Source organism: Callionymus lyra, chromosome 3 (assembly GCF_982586985.1).
Source record: "Callionymus lyra chromosome 3, fCalLyr1.hap1.1, whole genome shotgun sequence".
Taxonomy (NCBI): domain Eukaryota; kingdom Metazoa; phylum Chordata; class Actinopteri; order Syngnathiformes; family Callionymidae; genus Callionymus; species Callionymus lyra.
Window position 1 is genome coordinate 35127493 of NC_141820.1, and position 18032 is coordinate 35145524.

At 34.9% G+C, this 18032-nt stretch overlaps 3 protein-coding genes across 4 annotated transcripts; 2 read left to right on the plus strand and 1 right to left on the minus strand.

Annotated features, from left to right (window-relative positions):
* Positions 1 to 99: 99 nt before the first annotated feature.
* Positions 100 to 2594, minus strand: rpz2 (rapunzel 2). Its single transcript, XM_087787692.1, has 2 exons — positions 2494 to 2594; positions 100 to 1033 (listed from the first exon to the last, which is right to left on the minus strand). Exon 2 carries the CDS (start codon positions 990 to 992, stop codon positions 300 to 302), a length of 693 nt encoding a protein of 230 aa, XP_087643818.1. The 5' UTR covers positions 993 to 1033; positions 2494 to 2594; the 3' UTR covers positions 100 to 299.
* Positions 2595 to 5243: 2649 nt separating this feature from the next.
* LOC148084595 (uncharacterized) lies at positions 5244 to 8205 on the plus strand. Its single transcript, XM_087785975.1, has 4 exons — positions 5244 to 5635; positions 5981 to 6030; positions 6568 to 7138; positions 7894 to 8205. Exons 2-4 carry the CDS (start codon positions 5987 to 5989, stop codon positions 8170 to 8172), a joined length of 894 nt encoding a protein of 297 aa, XP_087642101.1. The 5' UTR covers positions 5244 to 5635; positions 5981 to 5986; the 3' UTR covers positions 8173 to 8205.
* A 260-nt stretch (positions 8206 to 8465) lies between these two features.
* On the plus strand, positions 8466 to 10156 carry LOC148084596 (transmembrane protein 272-like). Of its 2 annotated transcripts, none has more exons than XM_087785976.1 (5): positions 8466 to 8555; positions 8627 to 8689; positions 8750 to 8800; positions 9488 to 9679; positions 9841 to 10156. In XM_087785976.1, the coding sequence occupies exons 2-5, from the start codon at positions 8629 to 8631 to the stop codon at positions 10089 to 10091; spliced, it is 555 nt and encodes a 184-aa protein (XP_087642102.1). In that variant the 5' UTR covers positions 8466 to 8555; positions 8627 to 8628; the 3' UTR covers positions 10092 to 10156. The 2 variants fall into 2 exon arrangements, with proteins under 2 accessions (XP_087642102.1, XP_087642103.1); XM_087785977.1 differs by having other exon boundaries at positions 8753 to 8800.
* Positions 10157 to 18032: the final 7876 nt, after the last annotated feature.

Sequence of the window (18032 nt, forward strand, 5' to 3'; positions counted from 1 at the left end):
GTTTGACAAGCTTGAGCTCCTAGCTCTGCAGCACCTGAAACATAAACACACTTCTGCTCCCGTTTGACTGACCAGAGTAACCACACTTGTCACACCATCTTGTCAACTCAAGTTTTTATTGAAAAGAACACACTGTTGTATCGAACAATGAAGCTGCATATTTAACAAATAAAATAGAAAAATTTAGACTGACATTAAATATTTTATTTAAGTGCATATACTTTTAAATGATTTGTCTTTTTTAACTGGGCCACATCTCAGCGTCACTTTGGTTCTGCTCCTAGTCTTGTTGCCCTCACTCAAGGAGCCTCTTTTTCCTCGCACTGACTGAGCACCTCCTGCATCTTGGACTGGATCTCCTGCACTCTCTTGGCCCATTTCTCACGCACCTCGTCCTCATCATCTTCCGTAACAGCCGTGTAAGCCATGAGGGCAATCAGTCCCATATGGAAGAGGTGTATGATGTGAGAGCAGCGGAACTCCATAATTTCTCGGTCCTTGTCGCAATGATCCATGTACACTTTGAGCAGGTTTCTCCCAAACAACCGGTTGCTGGTTCCAACGACGCCTTGGTAATACACGTCGAGGCTCAAGTCGCTCTTATCTCGCTCATAAATCCTCTCAAAGTTGGCCATGAAGCGCTGAGTGTTGTCCGGATCCTTCTTGATCTGGGCCACCATGTTGTTGAAGGCCGTGTACTGGTGTTTGATGTATTCCTCGTACTTTCCGAAGGTTTCGTTCACCTCATCGATGCGGATCTGCCTGAGACATTGCTGGTTCTTCTGGGAAATGCTCTCCAGCTTGCCACGGACTTCTTGGAAATCCTTGTCCGAAGCATGGGCTTCTTCCTGGACGAGGCCCTTGCGAGCAACACCAACCAGCGAGGAGACGATGCCAAAGATGGGGTCTATGGAGGAAGCGAAGGAGGAAACCTTCTCCACACAACACAGAACCTTTGCGGCGGTTTGCTTGATCTGCTCAGCGTTGGCCATCACTGCTGGACTTCCTTCTTTTCACTCTGGTAAGTTGGAATCTGAAAAAAAAAAGATGTTAATTAGTACGCGTCTTTAAGAATGGTGACAATAGCACATGTGCATTTCTCCACCCTCAAGCTAACTCTCATATTACAGAGCAGCCCAGAGAACAGCTGCTGCACAGTTGACAAACTAAACATCACATTTCACCCAATACCCGAAACTAGTGCAGGCTTTTTCTTAATCATCTTGGGGCTGCTGTGTTTGTCACCGTGTTGTCTTGACATTCTAAAGTTTTAAATACATGTATTTTTAACTGTGTATTGTTTAGTTGTGCTTTACAAATAAAAATTACTTACTTACATCTCAGACACTTCTGAGGATTACTTCATCCAACCAGCAATTGTCCATTCACTTAAAACTCAACTGAGTCTTATTTTAATCTTAAGTTAAACTACCATTCAGCTCAGATCACACGTTTCGGCAGGAAATATAAATGAAAATTGTGTGTTGGAACATTGGTTTAGAAAATTAATGTATTTTACTATTAGAAAACTAAATATATATATATACACAATTTTTGAAACATTGCTAATACAATTCCTTTACTTAAATGTTAAAGAATAAGATCAACTTGTGAGTTTGTGAACTGTTATCATAACTTTAACTAAGAGAAGTCAGGTAAGTTCTGACTCCTCATTAACAGTTGTGCACCTTTCTTCCCTCGAGCGACGTGTTCGACCCACTACCTCATTTATGTCTGACATTTTGACCAACAGTTGAAGTTTGAATCTTGAAATGATCCATCAACGTCGGAGTTTGATCACATATGCAAACAAAACTCATGGTCCTGCCCCAAAACAAACCCAGCAAAGAACCAGTTCACCCATAATAACAAGCTACAAATGAGCTAATATAGAGGCTTTACTCATGTATAATAAAGTATACTTGGAGTATAGTTGATCTACTACATGTTAGATCCATATTTGTCGTGGTTGTTGCATTAATCATCAGTGTTGCTCCGCAAGAAAATCTAGTATCTGTCACCATAGAAACACAGGAAAGACCTGCCATAAACAATAGAATTCTGGCTGAAGCCATCTCCGCGTCTCATTCATTCATTTATTTATTTTCTACCGCTTTATCCCTTCCGGGGTCGCGGGGGGACTGGAGCCTGTCCCGGTATCATAGGGCGAGAGGCAGGGGACACCCTGGACAGGACGCCAGACGTCTGTCGCAGGGCAGACAAAAACAGACAACCATCCACACACACACTCTCATACGTAAGGAAACATTTCTTCAAGTTCTCAATCAAGTTCATTTATTTAAAAAATAAATAAAAAGCGGATGAGATGTGAAAGAGCCGCACCTCCTCGCTCGTCCTTTCGTTTCCTGATCGTGAACCACACATATAAACCACCAGTCGAGACTACGTCCAAATCCAAGAAGGCTCAAAACACCATTTAATCTTCATTTAATGTTGTTTCGTTTGAGAAAACGTTTAAAAAAAGAAACTTACCTGTAAGTAAACAGCCTGTATTCTCGCTTCTAGGGACGTCTGACTTTCCTGGCCACCATTTTCCTTTAAGTAAAACAATCCCCGCCCCCTTTTTGCCATATAAGGAAGTGAAAACATGGAAGTGACTCACTCATGCTTCGCTGTGATTGGCTGAAGGGCGTTGCCTGTGTGCAGTGACCCGCCAGTTGTTATTACAGCCACACGCTGAAGATACTAGTGTGGCCCAGCAGGGCATCCTGGGCGAGTCTTGTTGGTTTAATTCAGATAAGAATCTCTTATTTGAAGAGTTGATGGGTTAAGATGACAGATTAACATAGTTCCTGAGAATAGTTTGGCTGTGAAGGTGAATTGTTAATACACTAGAGCATCACAAACATGTCCACATGCTTTGACAGCATTGTTATGTAGTCTTACATCACCTCTCTGTTCTTAACAAGACTCTTCCAAACCATAATGACTCATCATACAGGAGCCACTTACTTCAATATTCCTTCTTTCCTTTGTTATCATTCTGACAACACACTCTGGCATATGTATACAAAATTGAAGCAATAAGTTCATAAACTTAAATTCTGTTAACTTTTATTAAGTCAAATTACTTAACTTATGATGCATTACTGTATTGCGGTAGCTTGGAAAACTTGAAACTATTCTTTTAACTATTAACACAAATGCACAAACTATTGAAACACATTTACGGACTTGTGGGTAAAAAGTCAAAGTTTGAACCTGTGTTTTATTGCATTTTTGCACTTGCCTGACACCATATTACGAGGATGAACTACTCTGCCCACAAACTTTAGTTACACATGATAAAGAAAACAGGTAAACACAATAATTAATTACAATAAAAACAACTGTTGATTAAATCAGTGTAAATATATTAATAGTGACATAATTCATTATATTTTTACATTAGCTTATGTTTGTATTATGTTTAACTATATTTATTTCATATCTTATTTTATTTTAAACAAGAAGGAGAGCAAGTAGCATACATAGAATTTTCAACAAAAACCTACATATCTCTTTGCACTTGATGGAGTCTGCTGACTCCTTTAAGAAACTTCTTAAGACGTTTCTATTTGTTCAGGCTTTTCCTTGATTTTCTGGAACTCCTGTTGTGTTATCAGTTTTATCTTGATCTTTAAAATATATACTTTATTGAATATTGTTTTGATTGTTTAAGCGCTTTGTGACCCTGGTCTGGAAAAGCGCTATACAAATAAAAATGACTTACTTACTTACATATAACATGGAACATGAAAATAGGCCATTCATTAATATATTTCGAGTACAAAATCCTTTAGATGTGGTTTGTATCTCATATTAAAAATAATAATAACCTCAGTATCATTAGCAGCACAAAAACATATCCGGAATAAGAAGAAGAAAAATAAAAGAAAGTCATGTCTAAAAGTGACATTTTTGAATATTTTCATATGCAAACATTTGAATTCACCTCATCTGGCCTCTATGTACAACTGACTAAATACTATTTGAAGTTGGAGGTCACGGGTCGTGTGTAATGTGTAAGCTTTTCCCTTGTGGCACGAGGGAAACACACATCTGTTGCTTTTTTGAGTAAACAAAGGAAGCTTCTTTCACAAATTCTTACTCTTAAAATGAACGCTAATTGTGTCAAGATCTGAAAAATATTTGAAAGGGAAACTTTATTTTCAACTAATTCCAAATAAAATTTTCGGTCAATAATTGAATAATTTCCTTATTATTATTATTTTTAGTTATACATTGAATATAAGTCATGGTGTTAATCAAGTTCAAATTTAAATTCTTTTATTTTTCAAATATACATGTATCAAGACCCACGATGCAAAACATGAATTAAACAATGTAAGGACATTAACAATTAAATAAATAATCAACAAAACTTAAATAATCAACTAATAAACAGATTTTAACAAAAAACTTAGTGTGTAAAAGATGGAAACTTCTACTTTAGTAGAAGAACTTGAAGTTTAAAACTACCCAAGATGGAGAGCAAATAGCATACATATAATTTTCAACAGAAACCTACATATAATAGATTTATGGAACATGAAAATAGGCCATTCAGTAATATATTTCGAGTAATATGAATAAAATCCTTTAGATGTGGTTTGTATCTCACATTAAAACTAATAATAATCTCAGTATCATTAGCAGCACAAAAACATATCCGGAATAAAAAGAAGAAAAAAAAGAGAAAATCATGTCTAAAAGTGAAATTTTTGAATATTTTCCTATGCAAACATTTGAATTCACCTCATCTGGCCTCTATTTACAACTGACCAAATATTACTTGAAGTTGGAGGTCACGGGTCGTGTGTAATGTGTAAGCTTTTCCCTTGTGGCATGAGGGAAACACACATCTGTTGATTTTTTCAGTAAACAAAGGAAGCTTCTTTCACAAATTCTTACTCTTAAAATGAACGCTAATCGTGTCAAGATCTGAAAAATATTTGAAGGGGAAACTTAATTTTCAACTAATTCCAAATAAAATTTTCAGTCAAATAATTGAATAATTTCCTTATTATTATTTTTAGTTATATATTGAATATAAGTCATGGTGTTAATCAAGTTCAAGTTCTTTTATTTGTCAAATATACATGTATCAAGACATACAGCATACATGAAATTGTGGTCCTTTTAGACCCACGATGCAAAACATGAAGTAAACAATGTAAGGACATTAAAAATTAAATTAATAATCAACAAAACTTAAATAATCAACTAATAAACAGATTTTAACAAAAAACTAAGTGTGTAAAAGATGAAAAACGTCTACTTTAGTAGAAGAACTTAAAGTTTAAAACTACCCAAGAAGTAAGCAGCACCTGCACATCACTCTTACTTTACATTTGTCAACTATATAGTTTGTCAAATTAAAATACTTTTAAGCAATTCTTGTGCCACAAACACACACACAAACAGGCATACACACATGCTTGAAAAATATCACAAAAGCATACACTGGACACACATACAAATACACACAAACACACTCACACATATAAAAAAAAATACACACACAGCTGTTCCACTCTGGTTTTTCCCACTATAACGTTCCAGGTGAAGCGACTGATTGTGTCATTTGGTTGTGGCCCCGTGTCCGTCTCTGCTGCTCCTGGTCTGGACTGAGGTAAAACAGCAAGAGTTTGTTGATGCATCAGCAGGTTTGACTCAGCACTGGTTTTGGGATTAGAAAGGTTAAGCCTGCTATTGAAACGAGAGCGGCTCATGAAATGGGCTCCACCTTTATCTGAACCACTTTTTTATGCTTTATTGTGTGTTTAATTGGATTAGAATTATATTGTTCAGATATAATCGCGGTTAACTTTCCAGATTTTCAGCTTCACATCTACAGCTACAAATAATTGTGATTTTTAATAGAAAAAATAGTAAAGGCTCTGAAAGATCATTTATTAAACTCAAATGTTCATTTTCATTGGGTTAATTCTCATTTCCCCCCCATATTTTTTTTCAGGAAAAAATGAAAATGCAGAAATTGTGTTTCACACTAATGGTCATGATCGGGTATGTAAGGAAAAATCTTAAATTTGTCAAAGCATTGTCTGCTGCTTACCTTCCTGACGAGGAACACCTGAGGCCAATTGAGTCGTCAAGTCGCTTGTCTCTGGACTGAGAGCTTCTACACCAGACCTCTACAACACTAACACAACTCTTGTTTATTTAACTAGTATTTATTCACGAAAACACAATTGTAAATGAATAAACGCATCATAGAATGTAGTTCTAGATTTTTTTTTTTAAATGAATGTAACATTGCTGCACATATTTTACAAAATGTTCATGTATAGATGTGTTTTTAATATCAATTATTACATTTTCTTAAACCATCTTGGCACATGTATGTTTGTTCTTTTTATGGTATTGACTTTAAATATTTTAAATTTCTAAACTGCTTATTTCCTGAACATTGGGTGTGTGTGTGTGTACCGTGTATATATATATATATATATATATATATATATGTATGTGTGTGTTATTTTTTAATGGTTTAAATGTATTTTTGTTTATTTCTTCCCTTCTTGTGACCACCTTCTGTTGTAGAGTCACTGGTCTGTGCCATGGTGCCATCCAGAGACCAGATTATGATGACACCCCAAACCCCGAATCCCTCAACCCTTCCTGGATGACCAAGATCCCAGATGATCGACCTCTCTCCGAGGTCACCATGCCGGGGACTCACAACACGATGGCGTTCTACGGCGGCGTGTACGCCGAATGTCAGACTTGGAGCTTGGCCTCGCAGCTGCGTGCCGGCGTCCGCTTCTTGGACGTCCGGGTCCGACACATCAATGGGAATCTTACCATCCACCACGGGGTGTCGTACCAGTGGGCGCACTTTGGCCAGGTGCTGGAGGGCGTAGCCGACTTCCTCAAACGGTATCCCAGTGAGACGGTGCTGATGCGACTGAAGGAGGAGTTCAGTGAGACCAACGACATCTACGGTATCGTGGTGGACTTTATTCACCGCTTTGCTCACTGGGACCTGCTGTGGCACAGCAGACGTGTGCCCACTATGGGGGAGGCCCGGGGGAAACTCGTCATGCTGCAGAACTTCCCTGGGCCAGACTTGGGCATGAGGTATGATTCCCTGGACATCGCTGACGACTGGAAGGTACGACATTTCTTCCTCCTATACATTTTAAAATCAGTGTTTCTGTGATTAGTGATGGCCTTCATAGGAATTTGAATGTCCACAAGCCTCTGTTAACCAGAAAATGTAAAATACACAGCAATTATAAAAGGTTGGTCACCAAGAAATAAAAGCAGCTTATTGGAGGTTTGTTACATTCAGATTCCTGCTATAAGGTATTGTCTTTTTCTGAAAACATGCACATTAACATACATTTTCATATAAAATGATTCAATTGTATTTAATGCAATGAATTCAGGAGTGACTTATTTTCAACTCAAGTCTGGGCCTTTTTAAAAATATATTTGCTGTAGTTTTTCTAAACTGTTGACCTCGATGAACATCATCTGTTTTATTTACAGAATTATCTTGATTATTCCTGTCAAATTCATTTAACATCACTTTACTTGAAAACAATCTATGAACTCTGGTCCTTATCTTAAACAGTGACATCCCCATATCAACATTATTATAAATCTATTGTGAGTCAACCATCCAGTGGGCCACATACAATGATTTGGTGGGCCTTATTAGGCCCCCAAGCCTCGAGCTTCACTGATGTTTTTTGGACTATTTATTATTATTTTACATTGTCTCTCCAGATTTACTGGCCAAAAAAGCCTTGAAATGTTAATGTTACAGGGTCACAATAGATTTTAGTTCATCCTTGAGTGTGGTACATATTTTAACCACTAGTGGTTGCGGTGATCTCTCCATCCTCTGACTGGCCACTGCAGGTTCCCACTCTGGCTCAGGTGGAGGATAAATGGCGGAGTGTTTACCACCACCTGGAGGCAGCACCGACCGGAGACATGGGCCAGATGTTCCTCACCTACAGCAGCGGGGCCGGTGTTCTGGCTCACCCGCGGGCCGTCGCTCAGAGGGTCAACCCGCAGCTGTACGACTACCTGCTGCTCAAGATGGCCGACCTGAACCAACGCTTCGGAATCATCTGCATGGACTTCCCTGCTGCTCCCCTCATTCAGATCATCATTGATTTCCAGCTTGAAAAGTGAAATAAAGGATAAATAAATGATGTTGCATCTTCATTGATGGAGATATCTGCACTTATTGTTTAACCACATGAGATCATTTAAACATGGAAAATGACGTCCTTCCCAGTTGCCAAAAGAACTTTCCCCTGAGTGGTAAATGATATTGAATTGAGATTAAAGTCTAATGGACTAAAAGTAACTGCAGTGAAAGAGGACATCATAAACACTTGAAGTATTGATCAGATAACAGACTTTATCATGACTTCCTGTTTTATTTGAAGCCGAGAACGTTGCGACACGCATGTAGAAAGAAGCTGTGCCAACATCCTGCTAGAGTAGCAGCAGATGAAACGCAAACATTCGTTCCAGCATCATTTCAAGTATCTTTAACTGGACAGTGGCAGGTAATGAGGAAAATCAAAATGTGCCGCTTACTCTCAGGTGTTTGGTTGATGGCCATGTATCTCTGATGCAGGCATGAACCCTGGTGCGCTGCTGGCATGGAAGCCTCACGGTGGCGTGCTTATTTCAACAGTTGGTGAGACGTTGTTGCTGTTTTTATTTTTTTCCTGTACTTTAACTGATGTTGTGTCTGCAGTAGTGGTGAATGTCATATGGTGGATGATGATGATCGCTGCCATTGGTGTTGGTAAGTAAAGGTTTTTTGTAAAGAGCCTTTCTAGACCAGGGTCAAAAAGTGCTTTAACAATCAAAAACAATACACAGTTAAAATATAAATTCAAAAGGCCAAGATGCATAAAACAAACAGGAATGATACTATTGTGCCATCATTTACAACACTTTTTAACTCTTAAGTATTCAAAGATCCTTTTCTGAGGACTAATTTTCTATTTTCTTTCTTTTCTTTTCCTTTTTGATTGTATTCTTTTGCTTTTAGCTCTATTCTAGCTCTATTTAGGATGTCACTTAATAATTTGCATTACTTTTTTGTAATCATTAGAGAATAATAATTGCATCAATAGCTATAGCATTGTACTGACAAAGCTTTTTGGCATTCCAAGCATTCTTTTTCATCAGTTAGTCCCATTATCAGTTTTTGGGTTACATTTATTATTTTATATGAGCGAATTTAGGGTGGTTTGATAGATAGATGCTACAATAGAACTCTTGTCTGGATGAATGTGTTATTGCTGCTGCACAAAATCATTTCAATAATGTATCTATCTCTATCTAGTTCAGTAAGTGTGAAGCTTATTTAGGTTCATCTCGTTTCCAAGTGTATTTCAACGTATAAAATGCATCACCTTAGGTCACTGAACTTGCATGTGTCAATCTTCTCAAACTACTTCCGGTCTTCCATCATGTGCGTCACCAGGGGCGACTCATCTGAGAAGTTGTCCGGTGCAGCCCTTGATTCCGGTCTACCTGTTGGTGCTGGGCGTGTGCTCGCTCATGTCCATGTTGCTGCTGTACACCGTCAACATTTGGGAGGGAGGTGTCGTCAACACGTTGGCCTCCATCTTTGTGGTCTTGCTGCACATCTTCACCACCTGTTGGTTCGTAGCAGGTAATGTGTGATGCTGTTGTCACCTCCCCCTACTGCTCCAGTCTGACCCCAGCCTTAGAAGTTTTGGGGATAATTTCTCAGATCCTGAGCTGCTTAGTGGAGGTTCAATAATGGTTGCCCCGAACCTTTGATTTACTTCCTGACACATGTTGTCCCTGCAGGCACAGTCTGGGTTTATCAAGTCTATCCACCCGACTATGTCCCCGGACAGGTCGGCTACTGCCCACCAACCGTGTACCAGTTTGCCTTCGCTGTCACCACGCTGATCTGGGTGGTCTTGGTCGTGCTACCGTTGGGTTGTTGTTGCTTCTTCTGTGTGACTTGTTGTCTGACGGTGGGCGCCAGAGACAGACTTCTGCCAGAACGTGATGGTTTCTATGGAGCCGTTGACGGCGGCACTCCTGACGTCTGACAAAACATTTTGATAGTTCATCCTGGTTTTCAACAAAAATGAAAAATAAAATGAAAAGAAAGTCAGTGATGAAGTGTGTTTCATGTCCAAATGTTTAAAGAGAATAAGGTGCCTCGACTCACAATTTAAATTTGAAGAATTAACAACGTGTCCGCATTCCTAACACAACAATCTATTCCAAATAAAAATGTTCCTCATACGTGTGTGTAGTTACAATACACTCATATCAACATGTGTCTGCTGTGCCCTGTCAAAAAGAGACTCTTGTGATCTTGTCATAATTCAAAAGAAAAGAACATTATAATCCTGAACAGAAAAAACAATCAAAATGCCTGTTACCTCAAAACTTTCTATACTGCCCCCTGCTGGACAGTAGAAATTGTAGAGAAGTGGTGGTTAAATTGAATTTTTAGTTTGGGCCTCATTATATATACTGCAACTGCCGTCAAGCCACAGAAAGAGAGACTTGAAAAAAGAGGGACATTTAAATAAATTTTTTTTAAAAAGGATAAAAAAAAGGATTCAAAAAAAGGCACAAAAATGGCAAAAGACATCCTATAAAAAAGAAAAAAAAATACTTGAAAAAAAAAGTTAAACTAAAAACTATGATAGAAATTAAACGATAGAAATTCTACAAATGACATGTTGAATGTGGCCTCAGTTTGACATTTTAGGTATGACCTTTTAAATCTACTGTCATTATCACGCGAAGAAATATCTGTACTTTACCTTTTGTTTGCCTTTTTCCTTCTATTCTTTCTCCAGTTGTATTCTATTAAGAAGTCATTTATTTTTATCTCAGGTTTTTGATGAGTGATGGAACATGTTATCATATCTCGACCAAAAGGCCTTTTAAAAATGTTAATATTTATGTTGAGAATAAATTAATTTAAAAATTAATTAATAAACTAACATCAATAAGAATATTATCAATACAACATAATTCCATCATTAGATTTATTTTTAAATATATTTATTTTAATTTGTGGCCCGTCTTTCAGGCAATTTAATTAACAATTTGACCTAAGGTGAGTGGGTTTACAATGTATCATCATGACCAACAGAGAGCAGTAAAGAGAGTGAAAATAAATGCCCTTTCAACTCGAAAAAACAATCAAAATAGATTTTAAAAATAACAGCAATATCGAAGTTACTCAATAATGCAAAGACAAAATCTTTAACATAGTTTATGATATGGGTTTAACATGTATCAATAATACAACAAAACATTTTGATAGTTCATCCTGGTTTTCAACAAAAATGAAAAATAAAATGAAAAGAAAGTCAGTGATGAAGTGTGTTTCATGTCCAAATGTTTAAAGAGAATAAGGTGCCTCGACTCACAATTTAAATTTGAAGAATTAACAACGTGTCCGCATTCCTAACACAACAATCTATTCCAGATAAAAATGTTCCTCATACCTGTGTGTAGTTACAATACACTCATGTCAACATGTGTCTGCTGTGCCCTGTCAAAAAGAGACTCTTGTGATCTTGTCATAATTCAAAAGAAAAGAACATTATAATCCTGAACAGAAAAAACAATCAAAATGCCTGTTACCTCAAAACTTTCTATACTGCCCCCTGCTGGACAGTAGAAATTGTAGAGAAGTGGTGGTTAAATTGAATTTTTAGTTTGGGCCTCATTATATATACTGCAACTGCCGTCAAGCCACAGAAAGAGAGACTTGAAAAAAGAGGGACATTTAAATAATTTTTTTTTAAAAAGGATAAAAAAAAAGGATTCAAAAAAAGGCACAAAAATGGCAAAAGACATCCTATAAAAAAGAAAAAAAATACTTGAAAAAAAAAGTTAAACTAAAAACTATGATAGAAATTAAACGATAGAAATTCTACAAATGACATGTTGAATGTGGCCTCAGTTTGACATTTTAGGTATGACCTTTTAAATCTACTGTCATTATCACGCGAAGAAATATCTGTACTTTACCTTTTGTTTGCCTTTTTCCTTCTATTCTTTCTCCAGTTGTATTCTATTAAGAAGTCATTTATTTTTATCTCAGGTTTTTGATGAGTGACGGAACATGTTATCATATCTCGACCAAAAGGCCTTTTAAAAATGTTAATATTTATGTTGAGAATAAATTAATTTAAAAATTAATTAATAAACTAACATCAATAAGAATATTATCAATACAACATAATTCCATCATTAGATTTATTTTTAAATATATTTATTTTAATTTGTGGCCCGTCTTTCAGGCAATTTAATTAACAATTTGACCTAAGGTGAGTGGGTTTACAATGTATCATCATGACCAACAGAGAGCAGTAAAGAGAGTGAAAATAAATGCCCTTTCAACTCGAAAAAACAATCAAAATAGATTTTAAAAATAACAGCAATATCGAAGTTACTCAATAATGCAAAGACAAAATCTTTAACATAGTTTATGATATGGGTTTAATATGTATCAATAATACAACAAAACATTTTGATAGTTCATCCTGGTTTTCAACAAAAATGAAAAATAAAATGAAAAGAAAGTCAGTGATGAAGTGTGTTTCATGTCCAAATGTTTAAAGAGAATAAGGTGCCTCGACTCACAATTTAAATTTGAAGAATTAACAACGTGTCCGCATTCCTAACACAACAATCTATTCCAGATAAAAATGTTCCTCATACCTGTGTGTAGTTACAATACACTCATGTCAACATGTGTCTGCTGTGCCCTGTCAAAAAGAGACTCTTGTGATCTTGTCATAATTCAAAAGAAAAGAACATTATAATCCTGAACAGAAAAAACAATCAAATTGCCTGTTACCTCAAAACTTTCTATACTGCCCCCTGCTGGACAGTAGAAATTGTAGAGAAGTGGTGGTTAAATTGAATTTTTAGTTTGGGCCTCATTATATATACTGCAACTGCCGTCAAGCCACAGAAAGAGAGACTTGAAAAAAGAGGGACATTTAAATATTTTTTTTTAAAAAAGGATAAAAAAAAGGATTCAAAAAAAGGCACAAAAATGGCAAAAGACATCCTATAAAAAAGAAAAAAAATACTTGAAAAAAAAAGTTAAACTAAAAACTATGATAGAAATTAAACGATAGAAATTCTACAAATGACATGTTGAATGTGGCCTCAGTTTGACATTTTAGGTATGACCTTTTAAATCTACTGTCATTATCACGCGAAGAAATATATGTACTTTACCTTTTGTTTGCCTTTTTCCTTCTATTCTTTCTCCAGTTGTATTCTATTAAGAAGTCATTTATTTTTATCTCAGGTTTTTGATGAGTGACGGAACATGTTATCATATCTCGACCAAAAGGCCTTTTAAAAATGTTAATATTTATGTTGAGAATAAATTAATTTAAAAATTAATTAATAAACTAACATCAATAAGAATATTATCAATACAACATAATTCCGTCATTAGATTTATTTTTAAATATATTTATTTTAATTTGTGGCCCGTCTTTCAGGCAATTTAATTAACAATTTGACCTAAGGTGAGTGGGTTTACAATGTATCATCATGACCAACAGAGAGCAGTAAAGAGAGTGAAAATAAATGCCCTTTCAACTCGAAAAAACAATCAAAATAGATTTTAAAAATAACAGCAATATCGAAGTTACTCAATAATGCAAAGACAAAATCTTTAACATAGTTTATGATATGGGTTTAACATGTATCAATAATACAACAAAACATTTTGATAGTTCATCCTGGTTTTCAACAAAAATGAAAAATAAAATGAAAAGAAAGTCAGTGATGAAGTGTGTTTCATGTCCAAATGTTTAAAGAGAATAAGGTGCCTCGACTCACAATTTAAATTTGAAGAATTAACAACGTGTCCGCATTCCTAACACAACAATCTATTCCAGATAAAAATGTTCCTCATACCTGTGTGTAGTTACAATACACTCATGTCAACATGTGTCTGCTGTGCCCTGTCAAAAAGAGACTCTTGTGATCTTGTCATAATTCAAAAGAAAAGAACATTATAATCCTGAACAGAAAAAACAATCAAAATGCCTGTTACCTCAAAACTTTCTATACTGCCCCCTGCTGGACAGTAGAAATTGTAGAGAAGTGGTGGTTAAATTGAATTTTTAGTTTGGGCCTCATTATATATACTGCAACTGCCGTCAAGCCACAGAAAAAGAGACTTGAAAAAAGAGGGACATTTAAATAATTTTTTTTTAAAAAGGATAAAAAAAAAGGATTCAAAAAAAGGCACAAAAATGGCAAAAGACATCCTATAAAAAAGAAAAAAAATACTTGAAAAAAAAAGTTAAACTAAAAACTATGATAGAAATTAAACGATAGAAATTCTACAAATGACATGTTGAATGTGGCCTCAGTTTGACATTTTAGGTATGACCTTTTAAATCTACTGTCATTATCACGCGAAGAAATATATGTACTTTACCTTTTGTTTGCCTTTTTCCTTCTATTCTTTCTCCAGTTGTATTCTATTAAGAAGTCATTTATTTTTATCTCAGGTTTTTGATGAGTGACGGAACATGTTATCATATCTCGACCAAAAGGCCTTTTAAAAATGTTAATATTTATGTTGAGAATAAATTAATTTAAAAATTAATTAATAAACTAACATCAATAAGAATATTATCAATACAACATAATTCCATCATTAGATTTATTTTTAAATATATTTATTTTAATTTGTGGCCCGTCTTTCAGGCAATTTAATTAACAATTTGACCTAAGGTGAGTGGGTTTACAATGTATCATCATGACCAACAGAGAGCAGTAAAGAGAGTGAAAATAAATGCCCTTTCAACTCGAAAAAACAATCAAAATAGATTTTAAAAATAACAGCAATATCGAAGTTACTCAATAATGCAAAGACAAAATCTTTAACATAGTTTATGATATGGGTTTAATATGTATCAATAATACAACAAAACATTTTGATAGTTCATCCTGGTTTTCAACAAAAATGAAAAATAAAATGAAAAGAAAGTCAGTGATGAAGTGTGTTTCATGTCCAAATGTTTAAAGAGAATAAGGTGCCTCGACTCACAATTTAAATTTGAAGAATTAACAACGTGTCCGCATTCCTAACACAACAATCTATTCCAGATAAAAATGTTCCTCATACCTGTGTGTAGTTACAATACACTCATGTCAACATGTGTCTGCTGTGCCCTGTCAAAAAGAGACTCTTGTGATCTTGTCATAATTCAAAAGAAAAGAACATTATAATCCTGAACAGAAAAAACAATCAAATTGCCTGTTACCTCAAAACTTTCTATACTGCCCCCTGCTGGACAGTAGAAATTGTAGAGAAGTGGTGGTTAAATTGAATTTTTAGTTTGGGCCTCATTATATATACTGCAACTGCCGTCAAGCCACAGAAAGAGAGACTTGAAAAAAGAGGGACATTTAAATATTTTTTTTTAAAAAAGGATAAAAAAAAGGATTCAAAAAAAGGCACAAAAATGGCAAAAGACATCCTATAAAAAAGAAAAAAAATACTTGAAAAAAAAAGTTAAACTAAAAACTATGATAGAAATTAAACGATAGAAATTCTACAAATGACATGTTGAATGTGGCCTCAGTTTGACATTTTAGGTATGACCTTTTAAATCTACTGTCATTATCACGCGAAGAAATATATGTACTTTACCTTTTGTTTGCCTTTTTCCTTCTATTCTTTCTCCAGTTGTATTCTATTAAGAAGTCATTTATTTTTATCTCAGGTTTTTGATGAGTGACGGAACATGTTATCATATCTCGACCAAAAGGCCTTTTAAAAATGTTAATATTTATGTTGAGAATAAATTAATTTAAAAATTAATTAATAAACTAACATCAATAAGAATATTATCAATACAACATAATTCCATCATTAGATTTATTTTTAAATATATTTATTTTAATTTGTGGCCCGTCTTTCAGGCAATTTAATTAACAATTTGACCTAAGGTGAGTGGGTTTACAATGTATCATCATGACCAACAGAGAGCAGTAAAGAGAGTGAAAATAAATGCCCTTTCAACTCGAAAAAACAATCAAAATAGATTTTAAAAATAACAGCAATATCGAAGTTACTCAATAATGCAAAGACAAAATCTTTAACATAGTTTATGATATGGGTTTAATATGTATCAATAATACAACAAAACATTTTGATAGTTCATCCTGGTTTTCAACAAAAATGAAAAATAAAATGAAAAGAAAGTCAGTGATGAAGTGTGTTTCATGTCCAAATGTTTAAAGAGAATAAGGTGCCTCGACTCACAATTTAAATTTGAAGAATTAACAACGTGTCCGCATTCCTAACACAACAATCTATTCCAGATAAAAATGTTCCTCATACCTGTGTGTAGTTACAATACACTCATGTCAACATGTGTCTGCTGTGCCCTGTCAAAAAGAGACTCTTGTGATCTTGTCATAATTCAAAAGAAAAGAACATTATAATCCTGAACAGAAAAAACAATCAAATTGCCTGTTACCTCAAAACTTTCTATACTGCCCCCTGCTGGACAGTAGAAATTGTAGAGAAGTGGTGGTTAAATTGAATTTTTAGTTTGGGCCTCATTATATATACTGCAACTGCAGTGGGGGCCGTCAAGCCACAGAAAAAAAAGAGGGACATTTAAATAAAAAATAAAAAAAGGCACAAAATGGCAAAAGACATCCTATAAAAAGAAAAGAAAAAACGACTTGAAAAAAAGGTGAACTAAAAACTATGATAGAAATGAAACTATAGAAATTATACAAATGACATGTTGAATGTGGCCTCACAAGGGACAAAAAAATGTCATCTAAGGGCTGTATGTGGCCCCCAGGCCAGACTTTGCCCAGGTCTTGTGTAGAGGGATCCCAATCATATTGACTGACAACAATTAAACAAACATATTTCAAACACAAATTTAAATATGAAATTCGTTTTTTAAATCTATTGTCGAAGAACTATATGAACTATACCTTTTGTTTGCCTTTTTTCCTTCTATTCTTTCTCCATTCAGTCGTTTAGTTCAGTTGTATTCTATTAAGAAGTCATTTATTTTTATCTCGGGTTTCATCATCATATCTCGACCAAAGGCCTTTTAAAAATGTTCATATTTATGTTGAGAATAAATTCATTAAAAAATAAATGAATAAACTAACATAAATCAAAACATTATCAATACATTATCAATACAACATAATTCCTTTATATTCCTTCCTTGATTCATTTTTAAATATATTTATTTTAATTTGTGGCCCGTCTTTTAGGCAATTTAATTAATAATTTGACCTAAGGTGAGCGGGTTTACAATGTATCATCATGACCAACAGAGGGCAGTAAAGAGAGTGAAAAGAAATGTCCATTTAACTCGAAAAAAAAAAAATAGATAAAAAAAATAACAATAGCAATATCGAAGTTAATCAATAATGCAAAAGGACAAAATCTTATCATAGTTTATGATATGGGCTTAACAACATGCATCGATAGTGAATGATTATAAATGGAGCCTGAACATGTGAACTACTATATAACAGTGTGGTTTATAATTTTACCATCAAGCTTATCTGAGATTTGTTTCTAATGCATACATCTTCTTTTTTCACAACCAACAAATTACACATCACTTCCTGATGTCACAGCAGTAAGATGTCTGTGAGTTAGCATCCACAGAATGGCATGGCCTGAGTTGATCCCAGGACCTTCACTGTGATAGGATCAAAGCCTGAGAGATACATTTAAATATTCCAACAGAAATAAAAGGTAAAACTACTTCTGTGTAACACGTTTATACAGAATCAAAGTTGAAAGTAATTAGAAATACTCATAGAATGGTCATATTTTTAATTGTGACAACAAAGATACAGACTTGTAAATATGACGTTCAAGGCTTGAGACGAACTGACAGACACACAAACAAAAAGTTTAATGTGAGTTAACACCTGAACAGTGAGTGGAGATACTAGTGTGTACTTTGGTGGGATGTGTTTATGATTCT

Coding starts and splice junctions, on each gene's coding strand:
- rpz2 (XM_087787692.1), bottom strand. CDS start 992: ATGGCCAACGCTGAGCAGATCAAGCAAACCGCCGCAAAGGTTCTGTGT.
- LOC148084595 (XM_087785975.1), top strand. CDS start 5,987: ATGAAAATGCAGAAATTGTGTTTCACACTAATGGTCATGATCGG. Junction 6,031..6,567: donor ACACTAATGGTCATGATCGG/GTATGTAAGGAA, acceptor CTTCTGTTGTAG/AGTCACTGGTCTGTGCCATG. Junction 7,139..7,893: donor ACATCGCTGACGACTGGAAG/GTACGACATTTC, acceptor TGGCCACTGCAG/GTTCCCACTCTGGCTCAGGT.
- LOC148084596 (XM_087785976.1), top strand. CDS start 8,629: ATGAACCCTGGTGCGCTGCTGGCATGGAAGCCTCACGGTGGCGTGCTT. Junction 8,690..8,749: donor CGTGCTTATTTCAACAGTTG/GTGAGACGTTGT, acceptor TTGTGTCTGCAG/TAGTGGTGAATGTCATATGG. Junction 9,680..9,840: donor CACCTGTTGGTTCGTAGCAG/GTAATGTGTGAT, acceptor TTGTCCCTGCAG/GCACAGTCTGGGTTTATCAA.